The sequence below is a fragment of the Festucalex cinctus genome, chromosome 15 (genome assembly GCF_051991245.1).
Source record: "Festucalex cinctus isolate MCC-2025b chromosome 15, RoL_Fcin_1.0, whole genome shotgun sequence".
In the NCBI taxonomy this organism is placed as follows: Eukaryota; Metazoa; Chordata; class Actinopteri; order Syngnathiformes; family Syngnathidae; genus Festucalex; species Festucalex cinctus.
This window is the reverse complement of record NC_135425.1, coordinates 10910328-10930567: the sequence shown is the minus strand read 5'-3', so window position 1 is coordinate 10930567 and position 20240 is coordinate 10910328. Positions and strand designations below refer to the sequence as shown.

General features: G+C 39.3%; 1 protein-coding gene across 2 annotated transcripts; it reads left to right on the top strand.

The window, feature by feature from the left end:
• Nucleotides 1-31: 31 nt before the first annotated feature.
• ghrb (growth hormone receptor b) lies at nucleotides 32-19586 on the top strand. 2 transcript variants are annotated; one of them, XM_077496616.1, is made up of 10 exons: nucleotides 42-170; nucleotides 1407-1652; nucleotides 3387-3465; nucleotides 12088-12223; nucleotides 13501-13679; nucleotides 13840-14018; nucleotides 14230-14374; nucleotides 15011-15101; nucleotides 15366-15435; nucleotides 17673-19586. In XM_077496616.1, the coding sequence occupies exons 2-10, from the start codon at nucleotides 1608-1610 to the stop codon at nucleotides 18501-18503; spliced, it is 1755 nt and encodes a 584-aa protein (XP_077352742.1). In that variant the 5' UTR covers nucleotides 42-170; nucleotides 1407-1607; the 3' UTR covers nucleotides 18504-19586. The 2 variants fall into 2 exon arrangements, with proteins under 2 accessions (XP_077352741.1, XP_077352742.1); XM_077496615.1 differs by lacking the exon at nucleotides 1407-1652 and having other exon boundaries at nucleotides 32-170.
• Nucleotides 19587-20240: the final 654 nt, after the last annotated feature.

Genomic DNA, 20240 nt, shown 5'->3' with positions numbered 1-20240 from the left:
AGCGGCAAAGAAACGCTAGGATTCCCATTCACTTTTTGTGTCGGGTCCCTTCTTGCTCTACTTTTTTTGCTTTTGGCATTCGATTTGACGAGCTTCTTTTTGCGATGGAACCAGCAAGAAAGAGATTTTCCCTTGCTTGGGAGCACTTTGAGCAGATCTCACCTCAGAAGGTAATGCGCTGCAATTACGGTACTATTTTAACAGATTCCAATAATAAAATAAAATGGGCACATGGGCGAAAGCAAACAATCCTTTGTCACCAGCAGATTGCTGCAGCCAGCCTTAAATAGCTGCTGATTGCTGATAGGGGACAGGTGTGACTCCAGGGCACCGCCTACTGCTCACTAGTAGACTGCACTAGAGGGAGACAAAGCAAACCAGAGCACAAACCTAACAATCTCACTCTTTTGTGAGAACTTTCTGTTTAGTGTGATTTTTGAATGTTTTTCAAGAGAAAAACATTTAAGAGGTCAGAGGTCACTAATGCTGCCTCTCAAGCGTTCTCATGTCATCCAAAAGTGATTAATGACCTTTGTTGGAGTGATTTATTTATTTTTATTTTTTTTGCTCATTCTAAGTCCATGTACTGTACATGTACTTCAAACATGTACATCAGTTGCACATTATTAAAATGTGTTAAACTAACATAAATGATTATTATTGTATTATTTTTCACTAAGTCGTAGATGGCCACAGTTTTATTATTCAGATGAAAAGTCCATTATGGAGACTAGAGACAGACAAAAGAAACTGATGAGACAAAGCGCATTTATAAGGAACATTTAGGAGCTGAAAGCATACATCCACAGGTAAAGATGGCCTGGGAGATCACAGATCTGTGAATTGGCCACTCAGAGACCATCTTCTGCCCCATTTGTCCATGAAAATTTCCAGGAACATCCACTTGTATGCCTCTCTGTGAATCCTAGTCTCTCTGTTAAGACAGTTTATGACACTCTAAGCTCAATGGCAACATCCATCTGAAAACATCCTGTTTGAGGCCTCACCCTGGTGAAGTAGTGAGTGTTGTTTATGTTGATGAGGTGTAGTCTTTTTTTCTTAACGAGGTCTTAAACTCAAGTTCTAAACAGTTGTCATTCAACTCCTTGTTATAGAAGAGTAAGATGTGCAAAAACTGAAACATTGAACACTTGAACAAGCACTTAAATAAAAGTATGGAAGAATATCTTTTGACATATATGTGGTATTGTGGTCGGAGATGGAAAATGGACAAATAAATAAGGACTTGTCCTTGTTTCATGAGCGCAGGTCTCTATCTAAGAGGATGACTCATAAGAATTCCTAAAATGCTGGCGACTGCACTGTTGGCTTCATGCGCGTCCCACTTCCCGCAGTTCCTGGAAATCTAACTTTTTTTTTTTTTTTTTTCCTTCTTCTTCCTGAAGCGCTTCCCAAATTTCACCAACAGATGGCGCGCACAACTTCAACTCTCCCTTTGAACTGCTGCACTGTGTACTCACTACACAACAGTCGTCTCTATTCGACATAGCATAGGTGGACCTTACCGGTTGTAAATATAGGCAATTTCTTAGTGTTACCGTGGAAGTTCAGTCTTCAAGTCTTGTGGCGGAGAAACAACGAAAGTAATGGAATCGCGCGGGTGTGACACGCTTGTTTTCCACTTCTCAGCGGTGAGTGACTTGGAATCAGCTCTCGTGTCTCTCCTGCGTGCATGTTTCTGAATGTTTACTGCTTAGTTAAACCATCTAATGTCCCATAGTAGTTGACAAACTCGTGGACTTGGCAATATAGTATAAAAAGGAAAGTTGGCAAGGCAAGCTAACCCAAAACACTGTTTTATTGTTCGTACTTTTCTCTTGAATGTTGCACAATCCTCGACAGCACAAGGAAAAAATTCTCCTGGCATTGAAGACTATAGTGGATGTAAACAGAATGTTATCAACAGGTTGAGTTTGTACACCGGGTACTAAAAAACATACAAACTGTTTTGAGTATACCCAGTGTTGTAGCATTTGTTAAGTCGTGTCTTTGTGCCTGTTTCACCAATCTAAAAGTTGCTGAAAATGAAATGCTGATGAGGCCCACAGATTCAGATTTAACATACGTGTGTTTTACAATGAAAAAAAAAAAAAAAAGGAACATCATACCAATTTGACCAGGTTCCAAACTAACGTGGAGGATGATAATCCAAGTCTCGACATTATAATTGAATGGCGAGTTAATTTGCGTTCCTGAATGTAATCACCTTGTCAGTTAAGGCTATTAATCAATTTCAGTACTACACTTGTACACTTGGAGCCAGGTTGCCACCTTAGATTTGTTTAAAAAAAAAAAAAAAAAAAAAAAAAAAGGGACACTGGACCAAGCTTGTAAACATCACATGACCAATGTCAGAAATTAAAACAGGTGAGCTGTGATTGATTGTTGCCTGAGCCCTGAGTAATTGTGATGTCATTTTCAGTCGACAGTCAGTGGCGAAATAGCCACCACCTGAGATGGGTAAAAACTCGTGGAATTTTCTACTTAATTCATATTCCACAAACACAATATTAATCAGAATTTTCTGTTTAGATTAGTTGGGGCAGAACTTAGAACTAATAAGAATGTATTATTGTAAGGAATTTCTTTGGGTTAACTTCTTCTGTATTTATCTCATCCAAATATCTGCCTGTGCACAAGTTTTGTCTGACTCGTGATGTCTGAGGTATCTCATATCTGAGGTAGTTTAGTCTGCAGTCCGCTTTATCAGTGTTCCAGTGTGGGAAAATGTTTTAAGTTTAAATGTTTCATAATGCAAACTGTTTCATAAGTGACAACGTAATTGTGGGAATGCTGTTGTTTCTAACATCTATTATTATTATACTTATTATTATTATTATAGCATTTTATTCTCAACACTTTTTGCAATCAAACTACTCCCACACAATATTTCCCATTTACACCGTTCAAATTTCTCGCTGAGAAAATTCACGCCTTTCGGGGTATTTATCTATTAGCATTCATCTTAGCATTCAGCTATTCGCATTCAGCTTTCAGCATTCCCACGGAATTTCTCCAGAAATTGCTTAGTCTAGTTGAGTCAAGTGAAAAGTAAAAAAAATAAAATAATAATTTCAACAGGGGGCAAATTTAAAGTTAAACTATAGGCCTATCCATTTATTGATATCTCCATTTCCATTTATACTTTTAGAGCTTGTTGCTCAGTAACGTTGTGCAAAACCAACTTGGTGGTTAATTTCAATGGGTGTCGGGGGGAACATTTTTTTTTTTTTTTTGTACGATTTTGAAGTAAAATCATGACAGAGTGCCCCTGACACTCAGTGCAGATGTGCTGTGCTTGTTTGGATTCGACGATGTGGGCTGTTCTGGACACTGAGCACATTTGCCGTATGTTTCCTCCCCAGATCAACATAATGGTTGCTGGTTTCTTTCTTTTACTTCACTGCGTCACTGCCTCAGCGTTGGAATCTGCTTCTGACAATGGTATGTTTTTACAGATAAGGATTTATTTACTCACCATTGTTTTTGGCTAATTTGTTTAAGATACCCCGAGAGAGTGTAAATTTGTTTTTAAATACAAGACAAGTTACATTGTAGGGGAGAATATCATAGTTTGGAGAGTTGGCGAGTCCTGCATGAGTGGTAAAATGTGTTGCGCAACCTCAAAACCCTCCACATGGAAAGCAGCCTGCAGATTTCTAGGGAAAAGGCTTCCCAGGAATTCTGCAGAGCAAAGAGAGCTCTAACAATGGCAAGTTGTTTAAAGGGCGGAGCCTCCACTTTGCCACCACTCTACTCTTCTGGGATAGGGAGGAAAAAACTGTGTGCAAGGAATCGGTTTTAGCCACAGACATAAATTAGGTCTCCATTTGACCATTCACATCCTGTGCTGCTTCTTGTTATGTAATTCTGTACGTTTACGGTGGAGAATATTTTCATGTAATCTGTAATGTATGTGAAGCAGAAATCAGCATTTAATACCTTTTGTAGCAAAGGTTTTCTGGTGGTGGAATGAGTGTCTGGCAAGGAAAAATCACTTTTACTGCAGTTGGCTCATGTCTTGGAATGTAAAGTTGTATTATTTGTCCATTTTGCTGCCATTCTTGTCCGACATTTTCTTTTCTTTGGGTCAAATATGGCATTTTATGTTTAATTTGTTTTAATTAAATATAATAATTTCTTTTTTAAATCATGTCACATTAAGTGATCATTAATTTTCTCAATCAAAGAGTAGTCACCCGAAATAAATATTTTTCTTTCCCCAGTGTTTCTTTCCCCAACACCTGTAACCTAAAATAAATGAGTGAGGACTAAACAAAAGCTTCGCATGGTACTGCTTCTGTCACTCAGGTAGCCAGGCATTCATCCTCAATGGGATTGCTTTTTTTTAAACTGGGAGAGTCATGCCACTTAAAATTAATTAACTGTAATTAATCATAAATTAACTTACATTGTTATTAGAAGAACACATGAACTGACAAAGTCTGCTCATATGAGAGACAAAATGTCTTCTGCTACAACCAGAACCATCAGGTTGCAAGCTCACCAGAAAGATAAAAGAAGATGTTCAACTCAAGGGACAATCTGTTTGGCACACTAATTATTATAAGGTCAGTAAAAAGAAACACACTAAGCCATAAATTATTATAATTGGCTCTTGAAGGCGTGGTACGTTGTTGTCCAGAAGAAATCAGGAAAAAAAACAAGCCATTTCTGGCTATCTTGTAAGTCACTAGAGGAAATGCATCTGAACTAATCAAAATACAATTAAGGTGGATGTTTGTTTTCACCCTTAAGACTGCAGTAAAAAAGAAAGTGAGGTGAAAAAAAAGAACAGTTGGTCTTGTAAACATGTTTACTTCTCAAGTTCTGGCTTCGGGAAAGAGTAATCGGCAACAATACATATTGCAATCTCAGAATATGTCTTGAGGCCTTTAAGTGTGAACGGTAGCCCGGCCATTCAAACCAATGGGGGGATTCGGACCCCTGGTAACCCGGCCATTCAACTCAATGGGGGGATTGGCACTCCTGGTAGCCCGGCCATTCAAGTAAAAAGCGACCCGCAGGCTGGAGGAACCGTCCGCCCGAACACTGACGGGGGGGGGGGGGGGGGGGGGGGGGGGGGGTTGGGGCAACGGGGGCCCTCCGAAAGCGGGTCTGCGTCAGACTTTGAAAATTTTCGGACAGGTGTTGGACTTTGAAAATGTTTGGGCCTGCATCAGACTTTGAAAATTTTCGGGCAGGCGTTGGACTTTGAAAATTTTCGGACAGGCGTTGGACTTTGAAAATGTTTAGGCCTGGATCAGACTTTGAAAATTTTCGGACAGGCGTGTGACTTTGAAAATTTTCGGACAGGTGTTGGACTTTGAATTATTTCGGGCCTGCGTCAGACTTTGAAAATTTTCGGGCAGGCGTGGGACTTTGAAAATTTTCGGACAGGCGTTGGACTTTGAAAATTTTCGGACAGGCGTTGGACTTTGAAAATGTTTAGGCCTGGATCAGACTTTGAAAATTTTCGGACAGGCGTTGGACTTTGAAAATTTTCGGACAGGCGTTGGACTTTGAAAATGTTTAGGCCTGGATCAGACTTTGAAAATTTTCGGACAGGCGTGGGACTTTGAAAATGTTTGGGCCTGCATCAGACTTTGAAAATCTTCGGACAGGCGTTGGACTGAAAATTTTCGGACAGGTGTTGGACTTTGAATTATTTCGGGCCTGCGTCAGACTTTGAAAATTTTCGGGCAGGCGTGGGACTTTGAAAATTTTCGGACAGGCGTTGGACTTTGAAAATGTTTGGGCCTGCATCAGACTTTGAAAATTTTCGGACAGGCGCTGGACTTTGAAAATATTCGGACAGGTGTTGGACTTTGAAAATGTTTGGGCCTGTATCAGACTTTGAAAATTTCCGGACAGGCGTTGGACTTTGAAAATTTTCGGACAGGCGTTGGACTTTGAAAATGGTTGGGCTTGCATCAGACTTTGAAAATTTTCGGACAGGCGTTGGACTTTGAAAATTTTCGGACAGGCGTTGGACTTTGAAAATGTTTGGGCCTGTATCAGACTTTGAAAATTTTTGGACAGGCGTCAGACTTTGAAAATTTTCGGGCCTGGTAACCCAGGCTATTGAAATGAATGGTGTGGGACTTTGAAATATTTCGGGCAGGCGTCAGACTTTGAAAAAATCTGACAACCAGGCCAGAGAGCAGGCCGTCTGCCCAAGGAGCCCGCCCCAACCCTCCTCTTTGTCGGACATAAGTCTGGCGAGCCTCCCTTGTTCGGCCCTGGAGGTGCCTCGTCTGAAATTGCTCCCTTCTGAAATCGTGACGACTCCATTTTGCGGTTTGGGTGGAAAGGTCCCCAGATAGGGAACCGGGTGCCCTATCTGCAGCGCCCCCCGATGATGGCCGGCGGTACTGCAACCCTTTTAACCCAGGCTATTAAAATGAATGGTGTGGGACTATGAAAATTTTCGGGCAGGCGTCAGACTTTGAAAATTTTTGGGCAGGCGTTGGACTTTGAAGATGTTTGGGCCTGTATCAGACTTTGAAAATTTTCGGACAGGCGTTGGACTTTGAAAATGTTTGGGCCTGCATCAGACTTTGAAAATTTTCGGACAGGCGTTGGACTTTGAAAATGTTTGGGCCTGCATCAGACTTTGAAAATTTTCGGACAGGTGTTGGACTTTGAAAATGTTTGGGCCTGCATCAGACTTTGAAAATTTTCGGACAGGCGTTGGACTTTGAAAATGTTTGGGCCTGCATCAGACTTTGAAAATTTTCGGACAGGCGCTGGACTTTGAAAATATTCGGACAGGTGTTGGACTTTGAAAATGTTTGGGCCTGTATCAGACTTTGAAAATTTCCGGACAGGCGTTGGACTTTGAAAATTTTCGGACAGGCGTTGGACTTTGAAAATTTTCGGGCCTGGTAACCCAGGCTATTGAAATGAATGGTGTGGGACTTTGAAATATTTCGGGCAGGCGTCAGACTTTGAAAAAATCTGACAACCAGGCCAGAGAGCGGGTCGTCTGCCCAAGGAGCCCGCCCCAACCCTCCTCTTTGTCGGACATAAGTCTGGCGAGCCTCCCTTGTTCGGCCCTGGAGGTGCCTCGTCTGAAATTGCTCCCTTCTGAAATCGTGACGACTCCATTTTGCGGTTTGGGTGGAAAGGTCCCCAGATAGGGAACCGGGTGCCCTATCTGCAGCGCCCCCCGATGATGGCCGGCGGTACTGCAACCCTTTTAACCCAGGCTATTAAAATGAATGGTGTGGGACTATGAAAATTTTCGGGCAGGCGTCAGACTTTGAAAATTTTTGGGCAGGCGTTGGACTTTGAAGATGTTTGGGCCTGTATCAGACTTTGAAAATTTTCGGACAGGCGTTGGACTTTGAAAATGTTTGGGCCTGCATCAGACTTTGAAAATTTTCGGACAGGCGTTGGACTTTGAAAATGTTTGGGCCTGCATCAGACTTTGAAAATTTTCGGACAGGTGTTGGACTTTGAAAATGTTTGGGCCTGCATCAGACTTTGAAAATTTTCGGACAGGCGTTGGACTTTGAAAATGTTTGGGCCTGCATCAGACTTTGAAAATTTTCGGACAGGCGTTGGACTTTGAAAATGTTTGGGCCTGCATCAGACTTTGAAAATTTTCGGACAGGTGTTGGACTTTGAAAATTTTCAGACAGGCGTGGGACTTTGAATTATTTCGGGCCTGCGTCAGACTTTGAAAATTCTCGGGCAGGCGTGGGACTTTGAAAATTTTCGGACAGGCGTTGGACTTTGAAAATGTTTGGGCCTGCATCAGACTGAAAATTTTCGGACAGGCGTTGGACTTTGAAAATGTTTGGGCCTGCATCAGACTTTGAAAATTTTCGGACAGGCGTCAGACTTTGAAAAATTTCGGGCAAGCGTCAGACTTTGAAAATTTTTGGGCAGGCGTCAGACTTTGAAATATTTCAGGCCTGCATCTGCGTCTAGTCGAGCGTCTAGTACGCTCGTGTTCGCTTCCAGAGCTTGAGCAAGCACATACCAAAAAAAAAAAAAAAAAATGCAGTCTGCTCAGTTTGCAGGTTGACTCTATTTTAAACACGTATATGCTGTTACGGAAAGCTCGTGTGTGGTGTGGTGTATTGCACAGCCATATTAAAGGCACTCTACTCAAAATAAAGTAAACTAACTTTGCATTGTACTGTGTAAAAATGAAATACAATTTACTGTGAGGAAAAGTGGTTCAGATGATGAATGGATGATGATGTACATTAATGTATTTTTTATTTAATTTATGTACTCATATAGAAAATATTTACTGTATATAATTTAATTATTCATTTAAACATGTTTGACTTATTTTTATTTTATTTTTAAAAACAAATTTCATAATGTTTTATTTTTAAACAAAATTTGTCATTCAACTTACAAACAACCTGTTAGAACCCATCGTGTTTCTAAGTTGAGGACTCGCTGTGTAGGAGTTCGCAAGTGTGCATCTTACGTATATCTACTAACCCCGGGTTTTCACCGGATGCGGTTGCGGTGCGGTTGCGGTGCGATCCGGCGACGCAAGCAATTAGATTCCATTCATTCGAATGGTGCAGTTTACACCGCTTGCGGGTGCGTTGCGTGTCGACTGCGTCTCAGCTGCGGCGTGCCGCAGGCCTTCCGCAAGGATAGACCTATTTTCTATTTTTGCCGGACGCCGCAGCGGTAGGCCTCCGGCAAATGGCAAGCTAGCACAAAACACATCGAGCGGGACAGGAAGACCGACGCAGTTTCAAAATAAATTTCCGGTTACCTTTCAGAATAAAACACTCGCCAGCTCCTATTTCGCAAGCTTTTCAGCAAAACGTGACGTGGGCGTCGCCGGGCCATGTGCTCATTCACGGTTTAGACACCAGCGAACATGGACGAGGAGAGGTTTATATTGGAGGTGGAAAACCACAAAATAATATATGACACGCCACATCCTTTTTATAAGGACAACCAAAAAAAGGATGCTGCATGGTATCTCATAGCAGAAAAAGAAGAAAAGGTTCAATCAAAAGAAGTCCACCTCTCTTTCTGCTTCTCTGTTGAGCACAGACTTTCTGTACGTTTGTCGTTGTGAAATGCCACATGATCGCGCGCGCGCGGTCCCGCGAGACACGTTGGGAAGTGGGCGGCGACGGAGCTGCCGGACCGCAGCTGTGCGGAGCCGGTGTGGATTGACAAAAAAATTGACCCGTCCGGAGCACGCAGTCAAGACGCACCGCACCGCAACCGCATCCGGTGAAAACCCGGGGTAAGCGTGAGTTAAAAACCACAAAAGCATGTTGTGTTGCACAAAATGAAAAATAAACACATTCTTATTATCTGCTGATAAAACAGCAAATTAGAAAATACATAAATAGCGTGGATGGATGGATTTTTGTCATTACCAACACAGTTATTTTAGGGCAAGTGTGTATTAAACCTTGTACCACTCATTTGCTAACCAATGTGTATATTATATGTATAGGGGAATGGTATTGTTGAACGCCTTTATGTGAATTTTTAAAAACTGCATGTTTTGGGACTGTTGGAGGAAGCTGAACAGAATACCGGACAGCACTGTTAACAAAAATCATATTAATTTACCGCTACATCCTCTATACAGTGTCTTTCCAAGTAGTAGTTTCAGTTTGTCATGTAGTAAACAGATTATATTTACCCACTGGCACTCTTTCCCTTTTGAAGCTCGTGCAGCTAAGCAGTTATCAATCATCTGTACTGAGTGTTACCTTAGACCGTGTTCTCATATTACTTCTCAGTACTTGGCTCATCGAAACTTATTATCGTTACTGCCGGCAATGTTGGGTTTGGCTAACTCCTGCAGCTTCCCCAGAAATGTAAACAGGATAGGTTGCTGATCATATAATTTGTTACCTCTGATGAGCATGAGAAAACATAGGTGAATGACATTGTTTTCCAAGGATTTTTTGTTTTGTTTTTTATTGTCATTGCTCTATAAAATCAAGGACATACAGAAGAGTTGAAGTGTCCTTTCACTCTCTCTTGGAACAATAAAAGAACTGATTTTTTTTTGCAGTATACTATATATAATACACAAGGTATTCATTTTTTTCAATCAGTTAGTTGCTAAGCAAGACTCTAACAAATCTACAATATTAATTGCCATGAAACAGTGGCGCTATGGCAATGGTTTCCAAATTATGGCCGGGGGGGCCATTTGTGGTCCACCGTCCATTTATAAACGGCCCGCAGCATATTCCAGACATCGCATTTGCTACAAATAAAATGGTTTTATATGTTGTAGAGCTTTTCTAAATATGCAAAGTTGCGAATTAACTATAAGCAAGTAACAACATTTCGCTTCATAAAATTGTGGAAAATAAAGATAATTCATTTGTACAAGGAAAAGTGGTTTCCTCCACTTTCTGCTCTATGTCAATGTTCATATTGTGAACATATCACGTGAATGTTTACCACCATGTCACTGCTTTAAAAATGATCAGCTTTTGACAGATTTGTCCTCTTTTATTTTGGTTCTGAATGTAGAGATGGGATTCAGCTGCTGTTTAGTCCATGGGCAGATATTTTATGGTGGGTTACAGAGTTACTGACCACCCCAAAAACTTGTAAAATCCTAAACTATTTGCCTTACAGAAAGCTATTCAGGTAGCAGTTTAAAAAAAAATGTATAAAAATATGCAATTATGTGATTGACTTTGGTAGGCTTGATATATTAAAGTAAGAAAAAAAATGCATTAATGGTCCTTTATTTTTCGATATTTTTCGATTCTTCCGTATGTGGCCCTCGGAGGAAAAAGGTTTTGGGCACCTTTGCTCTATGACATTTGTGTCAGTCTGAAAATCCAGACTTATTGTTTTACCAGCGAATAAATCTGGTCACTGTCGCCAGCAAGCACATTTAATGCTGAATGAAACATATAAGCCATTTTGAATGTTATGAAGATGGACTTGCGCCACTGAAGAGTGACAATGCTCACAAAGCAAATACATGAAGGAATGAATAATTGGCTATACAAGTTATTTGCTGCTTGTTCTGTTTTAAACAGTAGTTGAGATCTCAACATGGGCCAAGAAAAAAATCATGCTCAGCTGCGGTCAAGTGGTTAAGATCGTCACCTGCTAATGGAGGCGGCTGGTTCAAGACCTACCCCCCCCCAGACACATGTCTGCAGTGTATATGAGCAAGACACTGATACCCGAACCTGCTCCCTAAGCGCTTAAGCAACCCCCTGTTCCAGTGTGTGTTCACTGTAATGGGTCAAATGCAGAGGTCACATTTTGTGTCTACAGTACATGACAAAAAAAAGAAAATCTTCATGTACATCAGAGTGTTTCTCTTCAAGATTGTTGAATTTATTGTTGAAAAAACAGCATTATTTGAGCTGGTTGCAATAGCAGCTGGCAGTAGTGTATGTTCAGGTGCAGAGCTAGGGATGGAGTTTTAAGAACTCTTTCACTTATTTGGAAGCAAGGTTTAAGCCCTGAATGAAATCCCACAGAGGGGTGACTGAAATTGTTCAGCCCTGCAATCAATGTTTCATTAAATATTATAAATTTTTGGAAGTTTGTGTCTTGAGGTGAAAATGTTTTTTGAAGCAGTGATTTAGACCAATGACCCCGCAGCAGCTAACATACCAATGTTACCTAGGTTTCTGATTAATGTGCTGCTGTCAAGTAACTGATTAACCCAGCAAACTACTGGTGGTAATATTCCCTGGTAAATGTTTGCTGGTTTCTTCAGTGTGAATGAATCGAGCAAAATGCATATGGTCGTCAGAAACTTAAAAAAAAGAATGATTACTTTTTTGTTATAAATCTAAAAAAAATGTGTCCTAGAAAATAGCTGCTTCGAAGTGTGGGGATAATGTGGCAGCTTGCACTGAAGAGCAGTAAAATGACTTCCAGGAAAATGGGGGTGTTTTTTGCACTGTGGCTTAGCGAGAGCTTCAGTTGCTCCATTAAAGTAGGCTACAGCTGAGCTTCCCGCTAAAGCAAAAGCCATAAAATTGTATTTCAAATATAAATAAATAAAACACCATCTTTATTGTGTCATATTTTAATACATTTCTTTTGTCCTTTCCTTGTCTGCTTTTCTAGACTCACCCATGAAGTACCCACATATCACTGGCTGCGTGTCCACCAACATGGAGACTTTCCACTGCAGATGGGAAGTTGGTACCTTGCAGAACCTCTCCAAGGCAGAAGATGTGCGCTTATTTTACATTACCAAGATGTAAGTGGAAACGTTCTGTCCAGATTAACAAAGTAACTAGGGTCTAACAGGGTGTGACATGGTCACTAAAATGTTTATTTGATTGTTTGTTTTTAAATAACATATTTAAGTGGAAATCACACACACTTTGCTGGCAACTTTATAAATCAGTACAAAACTCGAACAATGATACCGTAATTTATACCTTACAGCTCTGCCTTGACATTTATAAGCTAGGATTGATATAAAGAACCGTTTATTTTAGGGCTGGGTATTGCCGCCAACCTCATGATACGATGCGTATCACGATACAGGGGTCACGATACGATATGTATCGCGATACATATGTATCCCAACACTTGATCGATACGTATCCCAATATTTTACATTAATTTACTTGCATTTTATAATAACAGTCATATGCATACCTAAAGGATATGTTTATTATGCTGGACAGACACACCGGGAAAATGTATTAATAAGCATGAGCTGATATGAGCAAAAATATCAAAGTGTTAAAATTACAGCTCTAAAATGTGCTTATTTGAAATATTTGGGGAAATAAAAAGCAACATTTTTTTTTAAACAAAATATAGGAAAATTGGTACATTAAGACACGTGACATGTTAAGTTTATAAGTAAATAAATGTTGATATTCTTCGTCTGCTTTCATTTTTCTTAGCAAGACACAGTGTCCAATCACCGGTGAGCTATTTTTGCATTAATTGAAGGCAATTAACTTCAAAGACGCTGCTGGTTTTTATTTTTTTAGCTCCAATGCTATTTAAAATTAACAAGCAATATCGATTCTGATGCCTGCGTATCGATACACGTATTGTAATGAGGCTCGCAACGATATATTGCCGTATCGATTTTTTGAGCACACCCCTAGTTTATATGTTGTATTTTTTGTCTGTGTGTCAAATGGGCCCCCTGCACACTCACATCAGTGGTAAATAGACAAAAAGTCCACTTCACATTTAAACTCAACCCAAATATTTACTACTTTAAGTCAACTGGGGATAAATGTTGAACATTTTGCAAACAGGATTGATCTAATAGGGTCATTCAGGGGTGCTGCCTGCTACCGTATGTACGCACTTAGAGCAATCATGTCTGTGGCTGTTTTTAACTGCAGGACTTCCACCAGTCACATGATTTATGTCAATCACGGCTGATTGTAATAATTATTAACATTCTAATTGATCCCACCCTTATTTGTGACTTACAGCCATTCTTATTATACAGTGTGGATGATCACATACGAGTATTTTGTTCTTTTTTTCCCATCCTTGTAGGCCACTGCTCGCATCTTCCAAAGAGTGGAGTGAGTGTCCTCATTACTCCACAGAGGCGTTAAATGAGTGTTTCTTCAGTGAAAACCACACATCTGTCTGGATAGATTACAGCGTTCAGCTCCGTTCAAGAGATCAAACCGTTCTCTATGATGAGAAACACTTCAACGTTCAAGACATTGGTAAGTTTAATGCAAGACTGCTCGCTGTCATTATCCTGTTTTAAAAACTTGATCTCAAGCAAACATTTTCCAGAATTAAACAGATCCTGAAGTACATGGAAAAATAGTTTGACAAAGATATCATGCAGGAATAATAATAATAAAAATAATCTCTTTGCAGTGCAACCTGATCCTCCTCTCAACCTAAACTGGACGATGCTGAATGTGAGTGTGACTGGTAGCTTCTATGACATAATGCTCAGTTGGAAGCCGCCTCCATCTGCAGATGTGAAGATGGGATGGATGACTTTGCAGTATGAGGTCCAACACCGCAAAGTGGATTCTGAACACTGGGATACGGTGGGTGTTAAATGTGCCTTGTGTATATTTTTTTAGTATGCTATATTTTTACACTCTCAAAGAAAGCCTATACTGTATATACTGTGAAAAAAAATATTGTTTTCCATTTAGACATGTTGTTTATTTTGTTGCCTGATTCATTAATGATGCCAAATAATTGAACTATTAATCCAAAATGGTTTCTGAAATGTGACTCTTCTGTTGACCACAGGCCGAGCTTGTGAAAACCACACATCGTTCCCTATATGGGCTTCAAAGTAATGTCAATTATGAAGTTCGAGTCCGCTGCAAAAAACATGGCGAGAAGAAGTTTGGAGGATTCAGTGACTCTATATTCGTCAACGTTCCATCTGAAGGTAAAAAACAAAAACTTTCCGCTCCCAAAAATGTGTGGGAAGTCGGTGAGTAAACCAAATCTAATAAACGTTATGCAAGGGACAAAAGGACTGTAATAGTCAAATATGAACATATGCTAACTCTAATCTATGGGAAATATACTGTTTTTGATACAACAGCTTCTCAACATACTCACTGACAATATGCATGCTTCTGGCATAAACCAGCTCCCCACAGTTTAGTCGTAAAAAAAAATGGACCTTGGACTTGTTTGTTTTCCAACAATATATTGCTTTACTATGTTATATATATATATATATATATATATATATATATATATATATAAGCAGACTAGTAATGGAAATAATGTTTTGATATTGTGTGGTATAGTAATAAACCTTTCACATATCCCGATGAAAGTAAGGAACGCAGAATTTCACTCGAGAGACAGTCACACTAGGGAGGTCCCTGCTGGAGGACGATCAATGCATGCTCAGCTTGGGCACTGTATTTTTGTTGTTTAAATATTACTTTTAAACTCTATGGTTTATATACATATATTATTTTCTAGTTCGTGAAAAAGAACAATAAAAATCTCTCTCTCTCTCTCTCTCTCTCTAACTAAAATGTATGATAGTGTGTCCTTACTTTTACAGCATCAAGATTTCCTTTGCTGGCTTTACTCATCTTTGGCACCTTGTGCTTGGTAGCCATCCTGATGCTGGCCATCTTATCACAGCAAGAGAAGTAAGTATAAAACTATATAATGAGTATATGCGAGTACAATATGTTTTTGTTTTTTGCTTTTTGTTTTTTTCCCCTGCCACTCCAATCACAGTATCACTTTGAACTTTTGGGTTTGTCAATGAAAAAGCTATAGTGCAGGTTTATAAAGAACTTGAGTAAAAAAAATAAAATAAAAAAATAGCACTAGTAAACCAGCAGTGTGCCACATCAGATATGTTTTTTATATTTATTTGCATTTGACAGTTTCCCTTTTCCTTACAAAAGGTTGATGTTCATTCTTCTACCACCTGTTCCTGGACCTAAAATAAGAGGAATTGACTCTGAACTGCTCAAGGTATCTATGAACCGTTTAATATTGGATTTTTACTTTTTTTTTAAATGCAAAAAATGCTTGGCAATGGCAAAAAGTACATTATCACCTGTAATAACAGGGAAATCAATCACTTAATAATGTGACCAAGCACCACCTAATAAAAGTACTTGGCAGTTAGCACATTAATGCTGCACTTAAATATAAGATTTTTTTAAAACACAAATCAGTTCCGAATGTTTTACACATAAAAGTTAAATTAAAATTTACCTTAACTCTTTGACTGCCAAAAGCGGTTAATAACGATGAGAAAAATCACGATGTATGCCGCCATAGACGTTAAATGACGCCAACTACGTTTTTTTTGTTGTTTTTTTTAATCAATGAAGTGCAACGTCTAATTGCAGCGCTGCTTGGTCAATGGGTTGTGGAATCAAAAACAGCCACTTACTATGGCCAGTAGAGGTGGGAATCTTGGGGCACCTCACGATTCGATTGCGATTACGATTCAGAGGCGACGATTCGATTATAAAACGATTATTGATTTCCCCCCAGGCAGCAGAAAAAAAACAATGTATTTTGGCGCTTTTAATGTTTCGTACATTAGTTACAAAAATAGTACAAAAGTCCTCTCAGGCCTAAATAAACTACTATTTCAGTATCAAGTTAACAGTTCAAAACAGTAAATAAAATACTCAAGTCCTCATTCTGTAACAACAGCTTTTAAGTATATTCAGTCTTCAACAGAATAAAACATAGCATTGAGCAAAAATATATTATTTTTATCCACTCAAAAGTGCACTGAGGTATAAATGAAAGACAATGTGAACTACTACTTCAATACAAATGCCTTAAAAAAAAAAGTGCTTTCCTGCTTTTTAAGTTGTGTAAAGATGAACATGTAAACATTAAAGTTTCTCAGAGGTACAAAAAAAACAAAACCTCAAGTGCTTTTCTGCTTTTTAACTTGTGTAAACATGAACGTGTAAACATTAATGGGATCGTTCGGCTTTTTTAACATGAATCTCAATTTGATCCTCACCTCCCGTGTGTGCGATAAGCACTGACTTCGGCGTTGGACGAGAGGAAAATAGTCCAGCAAGCTGGCTGGGGTCTCGGAAATAAAGCGTTTTTCTTCTAAAAACTATTTGTTTTCAAAAGCGTGATACATTTCCACCACAATACTCTTTTCTGAATAAAGTCAGACGCCATTACCGCCAGCCACTACTTTTCTGTTCGTTCGTTCGTATCACTGCGCGGCGCCCTGTAGAACGCTAACCGACGCACTGCAGCCAGCTAGCTGATACTTCCGCCTGAAGTTGTTTGCCTTTTCGGAGCAGGTCTGATCTCACGAAGAGGTGGGTTGGTCAGCTTAGCCATGCTTGTTGTTGTTTTGAATCTCGAGGCGTGAGTTGTGGATGTGTACTCTCGGTCCGTCCCAAAAAGCGTCCCGAAGACCGCGCGCGCTACTGCGTTTCAGTTCCGCGTACTTTTCGCTCGTTTCGCTTCCCTTGGCATATTTATATAATCGGAATTTGGACATTTGTGAATCGTTCTCGATTGTTGCACGGCCGAATCGTGAATAATCTAAGAATCGGAAATTTTGCACACCTCTAATGGCCAGCAGATGGGAGCATTGTATCTCTTTTCAATGGGCTCAAGGTATATGGAATTCCAATGAAACATGATGAATCTGATGAAATAGAACGTTTTCAAGGTTGACATGAATGATCGAAGCCCTTGTTACATTAAATCTAATTCATAGAGCGTCACTCAACTAAAAATATTGGTGTCAAAGTCACTGTTGTGGAGAAAATGTATCTTCACAAAAAGCTTGTTTTCTCTTTTCTTTTTTTTTTTGTATTTTCGCTTATGTCACTCAAATTACCTATTTTCAAATGCTGATTACTAAAGAATGGAATAAGGTAGAAACATACTTTTTTTTCTAATGAAAGAATGGAATCCGACCTTTCATGTGTACCCACGTTGTATATGTAGTAAAAGCACACAATATTTCGTTTACCTTGAAAAATGACTTAAAATGCTCGAAATCGGCTGGCACTGTGGGGGGGTTGCACTTTTGATAACGTGTGGCAGTAAAAGAGTTAAAGAAAAAAGCATTTTCACAGATTCTTTCATGGCAAAATACCATGTTAACAAGGCGAGACCCTTTCTGAGCAATGTATATGTTTATCATTATTGATATATTTGATGCGAGTATCAAACTTCCGAATCAAATGTGTATTTCTATAATCCCATAGAAAGGGAAGCTAAAGGAGTTGACGTCCATCCTGGGCTCCCCGCCTGATCTGAGGCCAGAGCTGTACACCAATGACCCCTGGGTGGAATTCATCGACCTGGACTTTGAGGAGCAGGGCGACAGACTAACGAACCTGGACACAGATTTTCTCATGGATCGATCTTTGTTCTCCAACTCTTCACATATTTCCATCGCTTTCAGGGATGATGACTCAGGCCGTGCAAGCTGCTGTGATCCTGATCTCGCCAGTGATGCAGAAACATCACATTCCCATTCTGTTGTCACAAACCAAATCCGCAATAAGGAGCCGAAAACCGCTTCTGAATCTCGCTCTGCAAGCCCAAGCACCACACCTCCTTCAGAGGTGCCTGTCAGAGAGGCATTGTATACACAGGTAAGCGAGGTTAAGCCATCTGGCAAGGTGCTGTTGTCGCCTGAAGATGAGATGGAGAAAACCACGGTCAAAGATGCCAAAGAAATCAAAACAGCAGGAAAACAGGAGGACGAGAACCATCTTCAGCTCCATGGAACATACACCTCAGAGCTCAATGCAGGAAAAATGGCGTGCAATTTCAATGACTTATGTTCAACAAGTTTTATCACATGTTCATCATCAGAGGACTCCCAAAAACCTTCTCATCAGTCAGTTACGACTCCCACATCCTGCCTTCCCCCTACTCCTGTCTATACCATGGTAGAGGATGTCGATAGGCAAAACAGCCTTGTACTAACACCAAATTCAATACCTGCCCAGCAACTGACAGTCTCAAAGGCCATGCCGACACCAGATGGCTACCTGACCCCCGACCTTTTGGGAAGTATTACACCATAAACCTGCCACAACCTTTCTAAAATTAAAATTATTCAGTCAACAGTAAAGACAAACACCTAAAACAGTCTTTATGATTAATGACTGAGAGTAATGCTTCAGTGTTGGATGTCACTTGACCTAAAATAGAAAGGGATAACCATCCTGCTGCCATCTCTACAACCTCTGGTCTACACTACCCCTAGTGGCAAATATGTGTATTACTTTATCAACAAAGGAACTGAAATTAACATGTTGGTGGTGTTTTAGAGTTCATGAATTTGCTTGTTCACATATTTTTTTTCTTATTTTTTTTTAACCTATCCTTCATTGCTCACTGAAAATGTTGGCCATTTGCTGTTTTTGTGGTCAGGTTAGAGCAATTAATGTATGAGATTTGTTTGAGATGTCCTGTTGTCGCCAACTTGTCGGTCCTTATAAGTCAAAGCGATACTGAAAATGGGGGGTTAGGGTTAGGTGTGTCAGTTTAATGACTTGATACCCTCTGTGTAACATTTTGGTGTACATATGTGATGTCACATCAATCAGTTTGTGCTAGCATGTTATTTTGCAGAGCATGTTAGCTAATATTATTGATAAGCTGCATGTAAAGGGGGTTTGTGTTGAACAATTCGACTGAATAGTCATTTATGTAACATTGGTTCATGGTTGTATACAAGCCAGAAGCATGGTGGTTGGTTCTTTATGATCTTTTTGCAGTTGCCATATTGGGGGACCTCAGTTTTTCACAGATTCTTGCTATTTGCAGCAAGGCAAATTATTAGCCATCAGCTATCAGAGGAAGAGTGTCATTTTCCTTTTTTTTTAATTTATTTTATTATTATTATTATTTTTTTATTAATTAAAAGCCTCTCTTCAGCTGCAGTCACGAAGAAAACATCCATTTACCACTTTAAATGCATGTTGTCATTCATATAGGCAAGTTCTTTATATACTGAAATCATTTTCTACAGACTGTATATAGGGTGTTTGGATTTCATATTCTGGGTGAATATTCATGTGAATACACTATTCTCACTTAAATTCCAAAACCTTCACACTGTTTTGATACAGCTCTAATAAAAGTCCTCTGTTACAGATCTACGATTCTTGAGCTTCCGGAGTACTCCTTGTATGTTTATATTGTCTAGTTCTCACGTAATTCAATATAGTATTGGATCTACAGTCCTTCCTTCCATCAATTTTCTGAACTGCTCAAGCCACAGGTGTCAAACTCCGGTGTTAATTGACTGAGATCTTGGGGATATGTTAAAAAAAAACATGGAGAAGCAGGAACCATTATCAGTAATGTGACATATTCAGAGGAACACAATTTTTCCCATAAATGTCCAAATTTAAAGGTCCTATACAATCAAAATATATAGATTTTTTTCCACGTTTTTATCCATAAATAGGTCAAAATAATTTTTTTGTCATTTTGGTTTATGTTTACAGTTTGTCGATTGTTTGCAATAGCTGATAAAATGCAGACAAAAATGGAAACGGCCTGGATCAGTTTTTTTTTTTGTCAATATGACTTAGATTTCATAGTCATAATTCAAGTACCTACTGTATGATTATATATATATATATATATATATATATATATATATATATATATATATATATATATATATATAATAGTAAAAATATATTAATTCGAATTAGAATCTTTAAGAGAATGTTTCAATGCATTTTCCAATAATAATTTGTAGTGTGGCTAATATCTTTCTTTATCAGCCGAAAAATCACGGTTCTGGT

What these genes read in the sequence shown, in the direction of transcription:
- ghrb (XM_077496615.1), top strand. Translation starts at nt 105, where the DNA reads ATGGAACCAGCAAGAAAGAGATTTTCCCTTGCTTGGGAGCACTTTGAG. An exon ending in GGAATCTGCTTCTGACAATG is followed by an intron (nt 3,466 to 12,087) that starts GTATGTTTTTAC and finishes CTGCTTTTCTAG; the next exon opens with ACTCACCCATGAAGTACCCA. An exon ending in ATCTTATCACAGCAAGAGAA is followed by an intron (nt 15,102 to 15,365) that starts GTAAGTATAAAA and finishes TCCTTACAAAAG; the next exon opens with GTTGATGTTCATTCTTCTAC.